This window comes from Carassius auratus, chromosome 25 (assembly GCF_003368295.1).
Source record: "Carassius auratus strain Wakin chromosome 25, ASM336829v1, whole genome shotgun sequence".
In the NCBI taxonomy this organism is placed as follows: domain Eukaryota; kingdom Metazoa; phylum Chordata; class Actinopteri; order Cypriniformes; family Cyprinidae; genus Carassius; species Carassius auratus.
In genome coordinates this window covers 23,107,309-23,124,413 of record NC_039267.1, presented here as the reverse complement: position 1 = coordinate 23,124,413, position 17,105 = coordinate 23,107,309, and the positions used below count along the sequence as shown (strand labels likewise).

The 17,105-nt window shown below is 38.6% G+C and overlaps 1 protein-coding gene across 3 annotated transcripts in view; it reads left to right on the top strand.

Annotated features, from left to right (window-relative positions):
- The window catches only part of zgc:113516 (ETNK_euk domain-containing protein), an 84,365-nt gene that overhangs the window by 42,376 nt on the left and 24,884 nt on the right, over positions 1–17,105 (top strand). For all 3 annotated transcript variants that reach the window (XM_026203185.1, XM_026203184.1, XM_026203186.1), the window contains exons 5-6: positions 15,101–15,184; positions 15,289–15,449. In XM_026203185.1, coding sequence (XP_026058970.1) covers positions 15,101–15,184; positions 15,289–15,449 — 245 coding nt within the window. The remainder of the gene's footprint in view (positions 1–15,100; positions 15,185–15,288; positions 15,450–17,105) is intronic.

The window sequence follows — 17,105 nt, the reverse complement described above, 5'->3', positions numbered from 1 at the left end:
CACACACACACACACACACACACACACACACACACACAAACTGAGGTCTTAGTTAGCTGGGCAAGGGATTTCAAATTCTTATTTTTGTCACAGTGTCTGGTCTGTGTTTCCCTGGGTGTCCACTAGTGGTCTCACTTCCCCATAGTCACCCCACTGCAGGCACTACATTTCCCACAAGCCTTTGTCCCTTCATCACTGTTAATTGCACACCTGTGTATTGCACCCAGCTGTCTCCACTTTCATCGTTTTCACCTGTCCATTTAAACAGGTCTGTTTCTATCGGTTTCATATTGAGAAGATAGACCTTTGTTATTTTGTAATGATAAAAGACTACAAAAAGTTGCTCTAGGATTAAACTCGATTCTAGGACAAAAAGCTATTTGTTCAATTCCAGAAGACAAAAGTCAGGGGAGAGGCGTAATCTCAGGAGTATATCATGATGTTCAAGTTGAAAAAATTAAGAAAATGTAACAGGAGCGACAGTGTCTGATGTTAAATGATTGAAGTGCAATAGAAACAATGAAAATTTTTTAAAAAGTCTCTCTGTCATGATTCACTTTGATGGAAATAAGCTACCTAGCAGAGTCTTCTTAGTTTTTGTAATATTTGTAATACTACTTAGTTTTTGTTAATTTTGTTATATGGTCAGGCCAAATATTCCTCCTCCTATGAGATGCTATAAATGCCAAATGTATGGGCACGTGGCGGCAGTTTGCAGGTGTAAACAGAGATGTGCAGGATGCGGGAGTGAGCATGAATATGGAAGTAATCACTCATCAAGAAATTTGTCCCAAATGCTGTAATTGCGGAGGAGAGCACAGTGTGGGATATGGAGGATGTAAGGTGAGGAAGCAGGCGGCACAAGTTCAGACAATAAGACTCAATGAAGGGATATCATATTCTGAAGCAGTAAAGAAAGTTGGTAGGTTACATTACCTGAACAAAGAATGAAAAGCAAACCTGAGGAAAAGACAGTGATATTAAAGATAACAGACAAAGTGTAATTTGTGTCGTTTATGGCAGGAGTTGTCAACTGTTCTGCTCAAACTGATTGCCGGACAGAAAGAATCAAGATAATAATCAGTGCAGCTGAAAACTATTTTGAGATAAAGGGTATTTCTGTAGACATGATAAATGAAAATCTAAAAGTATAAGTAACAAGCTCACAATCAGGATGTGGTGGATCTTAATAACGGTATTTATAAATTTACAGTGGAATGCGAGAAGTCTTGTTGCAAATGTTCAAGAATTTAAGGAACATATTATATCTGGGCTGCTTGCTTTCTTGGATATATGTATACAAGAAACTTGGCTTAAGCCACAGTTGAATTTTACTTTACAAGGATATACTATAATAATTCAGAAAGATAGGAAACAAGGGAATGGAGGTGGGGTAGCTACTTTCATTAAACAAGGATTTGGGTTTAGAAATGGTGTAAGAGATGTGGAGCAAGAATTGGTAGTTGTGGAAGTATGGGAAGGGATAGTTATAAAGTTATAAAGTAATTAATTTCTACAATTCATGTGAGAATTTGACTTTTAAAATGTGTTGGAAAATATTGGTGTGAATGTTCTTTCGTGAGGAGGAGGCGCCGGGAACCGGCGGACAATCAAAATGAAACTTTAGTAACAAAACACACAAAAAAAACACAAACAAAAACCGAACACAACTAAAATCCAGGCCTGGGGCCTGTTCTTCGTATGTCGCTTACTCAGTTAGCTGGATTTGAATGTTGACGATTTGACGTGATCTTGGATCGTTTGGTTCTTCAAAGCTCATCCCGGAGCTGCTGTCATAGAAACAGGTCCGTTAGCTTAAACCTGCTCGGGAGCAGCTTATTTCATGTAAACAGGATTAGATCGCTTCTTTTCAACCAGAACTGATACTCAAAATATGTCTGCTACCACCGCTACTTTATTAAAAGAGTATCGTACTGATCCAGGTACAATAATTTAAAATAATAATCATTAAAAAAATTATTTAAAAATAATATAAAAATGCTGTGTAGTCCATAACAGCCTACTATAGACAGCCAGTTTTACTCACTGAAATATTTATTTGCCATAAATTATTACTTCATAATTGTATTCGAGTCTTACACACATGCTATACAGATAATAGAGTCGTGCATTATTTTGAGTGATGACTGCTATTATAAGAGTGGCTTGATGTAGCGCAGGAGATGCAGATAACATGATATTGACCCTTGAGAAACTTTCTTTAATGCTGTCACGTAACAAATCTGTCCCAATATAAAATGAAATGAATAGATAATTTCTACATTGAAATAAAAATGTAAAGACTGCACAACTATTATAAATTGCGAATCTAAATAATTGGGGATCATTAAAAAAATTCTAATAAAATAAAAACATGTATCTACTAAGTTTCATGTATCTATTATAACATTTATGTAGTTTTGTTTGCTTGGCTGTTTCCTTATAAAAGTCCAGAAATTTGTCAAGTTTTTCGTTGTTTTAAATTATATGACGTCATTACATTGCCGTCTTGCCACCAGCCAATCACTGCACTGCTGATCATGGTTTCGAGTATCGATACATATCCCCTTTTAAACCAACACATGAACGCGCAATTATCTCAGATAACTCAATCCAGCAATACTAATCATACACAACAGATGTGTTCGAAGAACCCAATTAGCTGAATTCTTCGTATGTCACTCATTACATCCGAGATCAAATGACACATCCAAGATGATATCATCATGCTAATCATGATCCGGCTAATTGGGTTCTTCGAACACACCTGTTGTGTATGATCAGTATCGCTGGATTGAGTTATCTGAGATAATTGCGCGTTCATGTGTTGGCTTAAAAGGGGATATGTATCCATACTCGAAACCATGATCCGCAGTGCAGTGATTGGCTGGTGGCAAGACGGCAATGTAATGACGTCAAATAATTTAAAACAACACATGACGAAAAACTTGACAAATTTCTGGACTTTTATAAGGAAACAGCCAAGCAAACAAAACTACATAAATGTTATAATAGATACATGAAACAGATAATAGATACATGTTTTTATTTTATCATAATTTTTTTAATGATTCCCAATTATTTAGATTCGCAATTTATAGTAGTTGTGCAGTCATTTTTATTTCAATGTAGAAATTATCTATTCATTTCGTTTTATATTTGGACAGATTTGTTACGTGACAGCATTAATGAAAGTTTCTCAAGGGTCAATATCATGTTATCTGCATCTCCTGCGCTCCATCAAGCCACTCTTATAATAGCAGTCATCACTCAAAATAATGCACGATTCTATTATCTGTATAGCATGTGTGTAAGACTCTAATACAATTATGAAGTAATAATTTATGACAAATAAATATTTCAGTGAGTAAAACTGGCTGTCTATAGTTGTCACACACCTGGACTCATTTAGCTTGTTTTTGCCCGTGACCCAGTTTCTGTCTTCCGTGTTTAGTTTGATTAGTTCCCAGGTGTCTATTATCTTCCTCATGTGTTCCATGTCCCTGTTAATTTAATGATTCCATCCACCTGTGTTTCCCCAATTATCTGTTGTACTTAAGCCTTGTCCTTTCAGTTCTGTGTGGTCGGGTCTTCATTACTCACTTGGTCTCACTTGTGATCACTTGCTACTTACGTGTGTCTACCTCTGTGCTCATGTTGGATATCCCCTGTGTTGGATATATTAAAAGCCTAATTCCGTTTATCCTCGACTCCGTATTCCTTCAGGCAGCGTAAAACCGTGACAGAAGACCCGACCTAATAAGAGAAAATAGAAAACTGCGTGTTCTTCCCTCCGTTTTGTTTTTGTGTTTTCAAAGTCTTTTCTTTTCTTAGTGTGTCTATGGATCCCCTCTATCGTCCCGAATTCCTCATCCTCCTGCTGAAGCAGGAAGGACGTTCTCTCGAGGACCATACCAGACAGTTTTTCCTTTTAGCTAATGCCACCAGCTACCCGGACGGCGCGCTCTGCACCTTCTACAACACCAGCCTGAACTCCAAATGCAGAGCGTTGTCGTCCGAAGATGGTCCTCGAGAGGATTTCGCCGCATTCGTGGAGTGGACTCTGGCGAGAAATGGCTCATCTTTCACCATCTGCCCCATAGAGGATCTCGCCAGTCCCACTCCCGACCCAGAGACCAGCCAGCCACCAACTCGCTACACGGAGCCAGAGCCCACCGCAGCCGCAGAGCCCGAGCTATTCACCGACAGGGAACAGGATCTCGAGAGCGCGACTGACCAGGTGTGTGAGCCGGCAACACCGTGCATCGTGGGAGTCCTCGTGGAGATCGAGGGCGTGGAGGAAAGCCCTGCCCACACTCCTGCGACTGAGGGTGAGCTATATGCAGTCTCTGAAGATCATATGGAGCAAGTTCTGGATCTGATGGACTGGTCTATGGAGGTAATCCCTAATTTTCCTGTTTCCCCGCTGGTTCCGTCCAGCCCTGATTCCCCTGTATACCCTCTCAGTCTCCCACTCCTACCTCCTCCAGTCATTTCCTCTGCTCCATTTCCGCTGGTTACGCCCAGCCCTGAGTTTTCTGTTTCTCCGCTGGTTACGCCCAGCCCTGAGTTTTCTGTTTCTCCGCTGGTTACGCCCAGCCCTGAGTTTTCTGTTTCTCCGCTGGTTACGCCCAGCCCTGAGTTTTCTGTTTCTCCGCTGGTTACGCCCAGCCCTGAGTTTTCTGTTTCTCCGCTGGTTACGCCCAGCCCTGAGTTTTCTGTTTCTCCGCTGGTTACGCCCAGCCCTGAGTTTCCTGTTTCTCCGCTGGTTACGCCCAGCCCTGAGTTTCCTGTATCTCCGCTGGCTCCGCCCAGCTCTGAATCTACTGTTTCTCCGCTGGTTCCGCCCAGCCCTGAGTTTTCTGTTTCTCCGCTGGTTCCACCCAGCTCTGAATCTTCTGTGTCTCCGCTGGTTCCGCCCAGCTCTGAATTTTCTGTGTCTCCGCTGGTTCCGCCCAGCCCTGAATCTTCTGTGTCTCCTGTATTCCCTCCCAGCCTCCCTCTCCCGCCTCCTCCCAAACCTGCTGGTCCCTCTACTCCTCTTTCGCTGGTTCCGTCCAGTCCTGATCCTCCTGTCCTTCCTCCCATCCTTCTCCTCTCTCCTCCTCCTAGACCAGCCAGTTCCTCGTCATCCCTGCTGGTGCCAGTCAGTCCCGCAGCTCACCCTCAGTCCGCGCCATCGGGGTGCGGTGGTTCGCCGCTGGACTGCCAGTCTCCAGCTCCGCCTTGGCGTGTTAAGGCCCTGTCTCCGCCTCCAGCCTCCGAGCCCTGGACTCCTCCTCGGTCCTTCGACCCAGCGGCTCCGCCTTGGCTCTTAGCTCCCTCGTCTCCACCGTGGCCTGTCATCCCACCTGCTCCACCGGGCTCCCTCGTCCCTCCGGCTCCACCTTGGTCAGTCGTCGACCATCCGCCGCCTCGGGACTCCACTCCTCTGGTTCCACCTCGTCACTCCATCCCTCCGGCTCTGTCAGGCTCCTCCTTCCCTCCAGTTCCACCTCCATCCTCGGTCACTCCGGCTCCACAGCGGTCTGCCAGGACCCCGCCTCTGCCTTGGTCGCCTGAGCCTTCAGCTCCACCTAGGCCCTCCGGATCCTCGACGTCACCCTGGCTCTGCGGCTGTGCTGCTCCATCTTGGGCTCCTCACCCACCGGTGCAGTCTCCGCCTGTCGGCCCCCTGGTGTCGTCGACCCTTCCTTCACCATGGCTCCTCCCGCCGTCGACCCCACCTTGGATCTCCGTCCTGGCTGGTCTCTGGTGGACCATCTGGCTCCTCCTGCTCCTGTCTCCTCCCTGGCTCCTTCCTCCGTCGTCTCCTCCCTGGCTCCTCCTTCTGTGGTCCCTGTCTGCTGGCCCCCTCCTGGAAGTCCGTCCTCCACCGGAACCTCCTCCCAAGTTCCCACCTACGCCTCCCCCTGTTGTTTCTACGGTGCGAGGACGCACCTACCGGGAGGGGGGAGTACTGTCACACACCTGGACTCATTTAGCTTGTTTTTGCCCGTGACCCAGTTTCTGTCTTCCGTGTTTAGTTTGATTAGTTCCCAGGTGTCTATTATCTTCCTCATGTGTTCCATGTCCCTGTTAATTTAATGATTCCATCCACCTGTGTTTCCCCAATTATCTGTTGTACTTAAGCCTTGTCCTTTCAGTTCTGTGTGGTCGGGTCTTCATTACTCACTTGGTCTCACTTGTGATCACTTGCTACTTACGTGTGTCTACCTCTGTGCTCATGTTGGATATCCCCTGTGTTGGATATATTAAAAGCCTAATTCCGTTTATCCTCGACTCCGTATTCCTTCAGGCAGCGTAAAACCGTGACAATAGTAGGCTGTTATGGACTACACAGCATTTTTATATTATTTTTAAATGATTATTATTTTAAATTATTGTCCCTGGATCAGTACGATACTCTTGTAATAAAGTAGCGTGGTAGCAGACATATTTTGAGCATCAGTTCGCTGATTTCCAATCACTCTACCGGCCTCGCTTCGATCCCACGGCTCTCAGCCCTGCCCCCCTCATCACAGTTAGTGTCTGACAATTTAGCTGGAAAGTGTGAATGGAATATAATCAAGCAAAGTACTATAGGAAGTGATCATTTTCCTATTGTTGTTAAAATTGGGGTCAAGTCAAGTCACATTTATATAGCGCTTTAAACAAAATACATTGCGTCAAAGCAACTGAACAACATTCATTAGGAAAACAGTGTGTCAATAATGCAAAAACTTAACAAATGTGGAAGTGGTGAGAAATCTGTGATGGGAGTTTAAGACTGCTGAATGGGGGATCAGCAGAGGAATGGGGTACGGCAGAGGAGGGAATTGGCAAAAACAAATCTAAAATCAAAAGAAAAGTGGTCCCATTGTGGAATGACAAATTGCAGTGAATTAGTTTGTAACAATTTTAATTTTAAATAATTTGATTAATTATAAAAGCGCTAAGGCAATAGTGAGGAGAGAAATTAGAAGGGCAAAGAAAAATTATTGGATAATAAAATTGCAATAAAAATTGGGGTTGAAATTAATGAACTGTGGGGTATGAACAGGAAGATGGTTAGGAATTCAGATGAATACTAGCATTCCAGTGTTAATTAACAACAACAATATTGCAGCAACTGATAGTGATAGTGATAAAGCTGGAATATTAGTGGAGACATTTGTTAAGGTTCATAGTAATGCGAATGTGTCAGAGGACATGAGGAGGAACAGGGAACAGTGTGTGATGGATAATGCTCAGATATTTGTAAAGAAGAATCCAGATGGAGGCACACTAGATTCAGATGTCACATTATATGAGATGAAAAGAGGAAAGAGCATTGGTGGGGATTAAACAGACTACTCCTGGTAAAGATTATATTTGTTATGAGATGATTAAACATTTATCAGATGTGTCATTAAATATGATACAAGGAATATGGTTTGGGAAACAGGGAAGTTGCCTGATACATGGAAGCATGGGGTTGTGGTGCCGATTGCCAAACCAGGAAAAGATCAATCTCAGACAATCAATTATAGACCCATATCTCTGACTTCCAATATTTGCAAACTTCTGGAACGAATGGTCATATGTTATTAAGAGCAAGAACCTGTTTCCTGCATATCAGAGTGGTTTTCGGAAAGGGAGGAATACCATGGAATCGGTTTTATGTTTGGAAAATGAAATCAGCAAGGCTTAAGTTAAGAAGGTAGTAGTAAGTGTGTTTATGGTATATTGTGGAAAGAGGGTTTGTTATTGAAACTGGATAGAATGGGAATTGAAGGTAAAATGTATAACTATATATATATATGTATATTGAAGTTTTTGTTTGGAAGAACAATACAAGTGAAAGTGGGTTCTGCATACTCTCGGGTTCTTCCAATAGGGAACGGAAGTCATCAAGGTAGTGTAAGTAGTCCTATTCTTTTTAACTTAATAATAAATTAATTGTTTTCTAATATTGACATTGGTGTGAGCAGGTCATTGTATGCAGATGATGGAGCGTTAAAGCAGGTTGTGGATTGGGCAAAGAAATGGTATGTTGTTGTAATGAGACTGTTACTGACAGAGTTAAACAAAATAAAAAATATTTCCCAGCAAAGTGTTACGACTTCTCCGGTAGATCGACTCAAACTAAAAAAAGAAGCGTAAATGTACAGCAATGTTACAAACCAAGAAAGTTGGCGTTTGCACGCTGGGTGAAAAGTTAAAACAAAAGAGGTATGGATTTACGCTGATAAATCAGACCCCATCTTTAAAACACCAGCACAAGATACTTGCCAAAAAGAATACTTTTTTAAACCATTTTAAACAGCATTATTAACAACACCATTTGTAAAGCGAGAAAGAACGTCTAATCTATTGTATACATTTCTGTGAGACATTTGTAACAACAAACACTTTTGGTTTAAAAAAAAAACTTATGACAACTTATTTTCAATCTAATATACAGTAGGTATTTTCGTGTTTGTGACCTATTTTGTTTGTTTGTGTATTTATGTACTTGTTTGTTTGTATATTTGTATTTGTTTGGTTACATGTTCATGTTTTCTGTATGTTTACCTGTGTGGGTGTGTGTGTTTACATGTATTTGTGATTTGTATGCTTGAGTTTGTGTACTTGTTTACATTCTCAGTACGTTTATGTTGAGGTTGAAAGATCATTTTTGAACTTTAGCTGACCTGCAGCACGATCATTTACAATGCCAGAACCCCGGCAAAACTAATTGGTTTACAGTCGAGTTGCAATCCCCGAAAACCTTTAAATGTTTTACAGTCTTCGCTGACATGGTCGTAACAGTAAACACAAAGACATCAGATGCCCCAGACACCTATGCACTACTTGAGATGAAATATTTAGCCTTTCGTGTAATGTTGTAAAAGTTTCTTTGGCCAGAAAATAACATCTTGACTTACATTCATTCCTGTTTAATATTTGAATGCGTCTACAGGGTTTAAACTGAAATAGCAATGTCAGAAGTTAATATTGACAATATAAAATACATATTAATGGATTTAGGCTACTAAAGTAAGTGTGAGTGGCTTATTAAAATAAAATAAAAAAACACTTTTTTTCCAAGAAGGACTTTTAAAAAAGAAAAATCGTATAAGTTAACCTAATTTTAAAGTAAAAACATCGGCTGCTTTGAACATTAACACAGAAAGGCACACATTACTGGTAGATTTACAAATATGGTCTAAGATTACACTCAATTTTCGTTCACACTGTACATCATAAAACAAAATAAATGTAAAATAAATTAAACAACACTTAAGAAAAAATAAATAAAGATAAAGTATGGGAGTAAGAGATTTTCACATTAAGAAACCAAAGTCCTCTAATGAAGAATACAAAAATCTTGCTTTGGGACTTTTCATTCCTTTTAACGTCTCCAAATACATCACAAATTCCTCTTTAAATGCCACTAAACATGGGGAGTTTTGAAAAAACATACATTTATGAATGTACAATTTTGTGCCAGAAGTTGATATTGACAAAATAAAAGACATATTAATGGATTTAGGCTACTAAAGTAAGTGTGAGTGGTTTATTAAAATAAAATAAAACAACAAGGACTTTTGTTTAGATGAAAAATAAAGATCATATAGGCTAACCTAGTTTTAAAGTAACTCATATACACAGTTGGATCTAACGATCCTGAAACAGGACACATATGTTCCAAGGGGTTAGGTATAGAATAGCAAAAAGAACATCTAATCATCTGTCAGATTATACTACAGAAATGATTGCCATATTTTTGGCTCTTCAGTGGGTTGAACACGTTAATATGCCTATGTAGTCATATGTTCAGAATCATTCTCAGTACTATCAAGTTTAAAGAGTGGTGAATCTTCAACTAGACAAGACATTTTGTCAGTCATTTTACAGAGTTTGTTCAGAATACAAACAAAAACAAATATTAATTTCGTACGGATACCTGCACATATAGGTAATGAAGGTAATGAAGTAGTGAATCAGATAAAAACATTAAAATGTCAGACATTGAATTCAATACTCCAATGTGTAAATTAGAAATAAAAGGGCTAATTAAAAAAAATTATAATAACATAATAAGATATGTGACAAATTAAACGGGCTGTTGAGAATAAAGGACAGCATTTATATAATATTCAAAGAACAGCTGGAAATGAAAGGAGAATTTTGGGGATAGAAAGGAAGATCTCACCATAGAATTTAACCCATTGCACTTAATCAGTCATTATTTATAAGAGGAAAAACATGTGTCTGGACTTTGTGTTAAATGTTATCTTCCTGAAACCGTTGAACCTATTTTAATAAAATGTAAAAGATATGAAAACGAACTATTACAACTTACAGAAGTACTTAATCTAAAAATAAATCTGATCTCATTTTAGAAAATGTTAAATAAAGATGTGACTATAGAAATGTTTCAATGAATAAGTATCTCAAAGAGTTGATAAACAGGATTTAAGTAATCACTTTTATTCAAGTTTATTATTATTATTATAAATTATTTATTTTATTTTTGTATTTCTTTTATCTCTTATGTTTGAGTTAGTTTTCATTAAGGCCAATGCTCCACACTCCTGTCCTGTAGGTGGCTGTAAATGCACCTAAAGCTTTGCGTCAAAACAAAGAAGAAGTGGTTTGAGTGGGACCGGACGTAAGCATTCTGAGTGTGTCAGCGTGCTGTGAGGTCGATTTAACCAGACACGTCAAACTCTGCTGGGGGATCTTTTATTCTTTTGTTTAGCTCTATGTCAGTAACTCTATTTTTTTAATTGTAGTTCGTGGTAGAGTATGACATAGTTTTGACAAGTCTCTTGTGTTGGTGTTTTAAAGACAGGGTCTGATGTATTTTCTTCGAGATCAGCGTAAATCCATACCTCCTTTTTCTTTTGTTTTAACTTTTCACCCAGCCTGACAAACGCCAACTTTCTTGGTTTCGTAACATTGCTTTACGTTAGCTTCTTTTTTAGTTTGAGTTGATCTAGACGTCGTAACACTTTGCTGGGAAATATTTTTTCTTTTCTATAACTCTGTCAGTAACAGTCTCGATTTTTAAAATTTTAGTTAGTGGTAGAATATATCATAGATTTGACAATTATCTTGACTGATGTATTTAATTTTAGATCCACGTAAATGCCTACCATCTTTTTTTCTTTTGTTTTAACTTTTTCTACCATCGTGACAAACGCCAACTTTTGGTTTGTATCATTGCTTTACATTCACTTCTTTTTTGTTTTAGTTTAAGGTAAGGTACACATGCTATAAAACTCTAACCTAATTGTAATGCTACAAGCTCTCACATCTTTTCCATGTGTTGCTTAATGAACGTATCTGGTAGTTTTTGACTTGTTTGGTTGTTTTAGATAAATAACCAGTAACCTAGTTTTCTTTTTATTTAATTTGTAACAACTTTAACACTGTTTTTACACTTTTCAAGTATGAAAACAATCATTACATTGTTTCCATTTTGTCTATGTTTATAACCTTTTTTTTAAATGCACTGTGTATTTAAAACCTTAATTAAAAACTTCCCTTATACCATTTTCACATTTTCAAATTTCAACATGTCTGTGTTGGGAACTATGTGCTTTTTTAAATATTAAAATGTGAAATAGTGAAAATGGTATAAGGGAAGTTTTTAATTAACACACACACACACACACAAAATTCCTTCTCATGTTCATATATAGGTAACTGGGCTGTACAGGGAGGGGAGGGGGAGTCCAAACAGGTGTCTTTTATGATCCTCATCAATCAAATTTTTTGAGACAAGGCACCCAGGACACTCTTTCATACATACATATATATATATATATATATATATATATATATATATATATATATATATACAGTGGGGCTCGAAAGTTTGGGCACCCCTTGCAGAATCTGTGAAAATATGAGTAATTTTCAAAAAATAAGAGAGATCATACTAAATGCATGTTATTTTTTATTTAGTACTGTCCTGAGTAAGATATTGTACATAAAAGATATTAACATTTAGTCCACAAGACAAAAAAAAAATGCTGAAATTATTAAAATAACCCCACTCAAAAGTTTGGGAACCCTTGGTTCTTAATACTGTGTTCTGTTACCTGATGATCCACAGCTGTCTTTCTGTTTTGTGATGGTTGTGCATGAGTCCCTTGTTTGTTCTGAACAGTTAAACTGAGCAGCGTTCCTCAGAAAAATCTTTAAGGTCCTGCAGATTCTTCAGTTTTCCAGCATCTTTGCATATTTGAACTCTTTCAAGTAGTGACTTAATGATTTTGAGATGCATCTTTTCAGACTGAGGACATTTGAGGGACTCACACACAACTATTTAAAAAGATTCAAACATTCACTGATGCTCCAGAAGGAAACAAGATGCATTAAGAGCTGGGGGGTGAAAACTTTTGGAATTTGAAGATCAAGGTAAATTGTACTTAATTTGTGTACCGGGAAACATACAAGTATCTTGTGTTGCTTACGAAGGGCAGAACTAAATGGAAAAAAATTATATTTCAACAAAATAAGACAAATATGGCCATCTTCATCGTGTTCAAAAGTTTTCACCCCCCAGCTCTTAATGCACCTCGTTTCCTTCTAGAGCATCAGTGAATGTTTGAATCTTTTTTAAATAGTTGTGTTTGAGTCCCTCAAATGTCCTCAGTCTGAAAAGATGCATCTCAAAATCATTAAGTCACTGCTTGAAAGGGTTCAAATATGCAAAGATGCTGGAAAACTGAAGAATCTGCAGGACCTTAAAGATTTTTCTGAAGAACGCTGCTCAGTTTAACTGTTGAGAACAAACAAGGGACTCATGCACAACCATCACAAAACAGAAAGACAGCTGTGGATCATCAGGTAACAGAACACAGTATTAAGAACCAAGGGTTCCCAAACTTTTGAGTAGGGTTATTTTAATAATTTCAGCTATTTTTTTGTCTTGTGGACTAAATGTTAATATCTTTTATGTACAATATCTTACTCAGGACAGTACTAAATAAAATATAACATGCATTTAGTATGATCTCTCTTATTTTTTGAAAATTACTCATTTTCACAGATTCTGCAAAGGTGCCCAAACTTTCGATCCCCACTGTATATATATTCCAAGAACTGGAACTGATGGGAGTTAATATTATATCTCTAAAGACACTTTTAGGTTATGGGGTAATGCAATCAAGAGTATATGGAGAAGTGTTTAAGTATTTAAAAAAGACAAGAGGCACAGGATGGTTGACACCAGACCAAGGCGGAGCCGGAGGAATGAGGGAGCCAAGCAGAGCTTGTAGACTACTGGGCCATGGCGTAGAGGAGGGAGCTAGGAGCCATGCTGGAGCTGATGCCCTGGAGTCCAGGCCTCGGAGGCAGAGGTGATGGAGATTCAGACCCCGGCGATGCTGGGAGATGGCAGTCCTGTGGAGCTCTGGAGAATTGGAAGCCCCCTTAGGGCTGGACAAGGAAACCAAGGACGAAGGAGGGCTGGACAGGAACAGCGAAGACAACGGAGAGAGGAGATGGGTTCAATTTCTAGTTTTGATTCCTAGTCTATGAGATCCACTTCCCCATTATGGCACGCCACATCCAGCTCACCCTCAGCCGCGGTGCAGGGGGGTGAGCTCCTCTCCGAGCTCACCCTGTCCATGCCTTTTCTCCTTCGTGGCAGGCGGTGTAGCTCTCCATCAGCGGCGGGTTCGAGCATACGCTCCGCACATCGAAGAGATGGTGGGCTGGGCTTTGGGGTCCTGGAGTGTACATGGCAAGATCCTCCATTGGGCAGATGGTGGGATTTGACCCTTTTCTCACCAGGGTCCACTCCACATAGGTGGCAAATTCCTCCCAGGAGCCATCTTCAGATGACAACTCTCTTCACTCGGAGTTCAGGCTGATGTTATAGGGCACTTTAAAGCGCATCATCCGGGTAGTTGGTGATATTAGCTTACAGTAGGAACAGTCTCGTATGGTTCTTGAGAGAATTGCCCCCTCCTTCGGAAAGAAAAAGGACTGAGTAAAAGCAGAAAACAAACGGAGGGGAGACACGCAATTTAAACTGTTTAGGTCAGGTCTTCTGTCACTCTACACTGCCGGAAGGAACACGGAGTTGAGAATAATCAAGAGAGTCTTTATTAATCCAACACAGGGGTAAATCCATCATGGAAGACCATATGAAGACACACATACTGACTTGTAGACCTGACAAACACAGACTGAAAGAACATGGGTTTTAAAGACAGGATAACGAGGATCAGACAGGTACATGGAATTACTAAATTAATGGGGACATGCAACACATGGGAAAGAAACTAGACACCTGGAATTAAGTTAACAAACCCCCGGGGGTCAGAAACTGGGTATATGCCATATTAAAGAGGATTGCATAGTCTGAAAACCACCAACATGGACAAGGAATTATATATTAGTCACGTAAGCTTGAAATAGTTCAAAATAGTCCAACATTTTTTTTTGACAAAATTTAATAATAATAATTAAAAAAATGGTCATACTTGATACACCAGTTTTTATTCAGAGACCCAAAATGACCAAAATATTATTCATATGGAATTTTTTTTAATTGATGTGATTTTTATAATATAACAATTCAGTATGCTTACAAAGATGATTGCAAGATGAACAAATGTTCTTCAAATGCCTGTTGCTTCATTAATTATTCATGTGTTAATAATTGAATTAGAGATTTATATGAGATTTGTCACCAAAGTTTGGGTCATGTTATTGAAGTCTTTAGAAATCCATGTATATATTATGATATAGTCTGCTTTTTAGAGGAGAACACGTAATTTTCTCTTTTGTTTCTCTCTCGGTTCTCTTAATAACAACAGAGCACTATGGTTCTTGAGGTCCATAGTGTCCATAGAGAAATAAGTAAAGAAAAATTAAAAAATGTAAACAATGTGAATTTTTGAGATATATTATTTTATTATTATTATTATTATTTATTTATTTATTTTACTGTAAAACCACACAAACTGCTAAAACTATTGCCACCAATTTTGAGAAAAGCTGCTGCAAACTCATTTTGGGATCAAAAATCCTGGAACTGATTAGATACTGAATGATATTGACACTCATTACTGCATTGCTTTTATTTCACTGTGTCATAAAACTCATAAAAACCTTTTTCCCCTGATTTTAGGTGCAGTAAAATTCATTGACTATGAATATGCAGATTTTAATTACCAAGCATATGATATAGGAAACCATTTCAATGAATTTGCAGGTACAAAAAAAATAAATAAATACAATTACAATAACCAACATTAAAATATATTAATTTTACTACTGTCTAACACACTAAGAGATAATTTGTCTTTGAATTTTGAGGTATCAATAATGTTGACTCCAGCCTGTACCCTAGCTATGAACTTCAGTTTGATTGGCTAACTGCTTATCTGGAGAGTTTCAAGTGGTTCAATGGTGGTAATTCAACTGTGACCAAGAAAGAAGTCCTGGAACTTTATGTACAAGTCTGCCAGTTCTCCTTGGTGAGTATTTTTTTTTTTTTTGGGAGGGGGGCTGAGGGAGGGTGCTAGATTGACAGCTGTGATGTTGGCAAAATGCAAACGGTGACAGATATTCTCTAATCTTTGTGTAAAAATAACATTAGGATGCAGCCATTTTTTCTTAAAGTCATTTTTGCCACTCCTGTAATTTGACTCCAAATTTCAAGAGAAAAAATGTCATTTTGACATTTAATATTTTGGATGTGTTGTTAATTTATTTTCTCTAGAAGTATATTAACAAAATTATATACAAAAATGTCAGAATCAGAGCTGCAATTAACAACTCAGTGGCAAGTGAGTGAGAGTGTGCATAAGCACATGTGCATGTTTGTATCTATAATAAACTTTGTATGCATTTAATTTTATTTTTTATTATAATTCATTGTTATTGTCTGCAGTTTGTGTCAATGTCATCATCAGAAATGGAATCATCTCAGAGATTAGAGAAATAAAAAACTGCTTTAGTGAACAATAAAAAAAATTATAATAAAAAAATGCTGCTAGGACTTTGTCATTTCCAAGAGAGAGGGAGGTCTCTGTCTAATTCTGGATATGAAATGCCAGGAAACACCTCCAAAAGACAAGTTCAAGATGTTCATGCTCAAAGTTCTCTCAGTATCCGTTACAAAGACTTATGTTTTATGTCAGAGGATCACAATTTACTGACACACGGCCTCTGAATTTATCTTTATGCTGGGTACACACTAGGGCTAGGATAAACGATTATTTTTTAAACAATTAATCTAGCGATTATTTTTTCGATGCATCGATTAATCTAACGATTCATTTTTTTCAGACTGATTCTTTTTCGATTATCTCCCCATTAATTGACTACTAACAGTTTTATACATGGTGATTTACATATCTGAATGAAAAAAACGTGAACTCCTTAACATTGCAATATATGTTTATTGCTCTTAAAATTACAAAATAAAAGACTGACTAAGAATGCATTACTTTGCACTTGTATAGAGATAGCATTCAATTAAACCTTGAAGCCTTGAAAACACATAGCTTACTGAAACAAGCTTACTGAAAAAAAGTTCTTCTTTCAGATGAAAATAACAACAACTTGATGTCTAGCATTTAATAAAAAAGGTCACCCAAAATACTTGCTTAGAGCAATTGGAAGAATACAGTAACCAATGTAAACTTGAGGGCTTTAAGCTAATACAGAGAGTGCTTTTCCAAAAAAAAAAAAAAAAAAATTAACAGTGGGAGCCAGCAGCCTGTCATGGAGAAAAAAAAATATCTGAATGCTCCACATGAAACTTTGGCGTTCCGCCCTTTTTCTATCGTGTCTAATGATTTTGATTAATATGCACGAGGGAGAGAGAGAACAAGAAGCACTCGTGTTGTTTGAAGACTGCGAGTGCGCGCGCACAGCCGGGGCTCTCTCTCATACTTGCCCTGTCATGCGCAGCAGTCATTCTATTCTTCATCACTCACCGATTAAATAAGGCTTTGACAGCCGCCAAAAAAAAAAGATCAATGCAGAAAAACCCCTGGATTGGTTATATAACGTTGGACAGAATGTTGATCCGGCCATTGCGTATATTCAGCGCACATAAGGTATACGTTTTGCAAATGTTTTTTAGAGATATAAAAACAGGCCGACGAATCGATGCACATATTTTG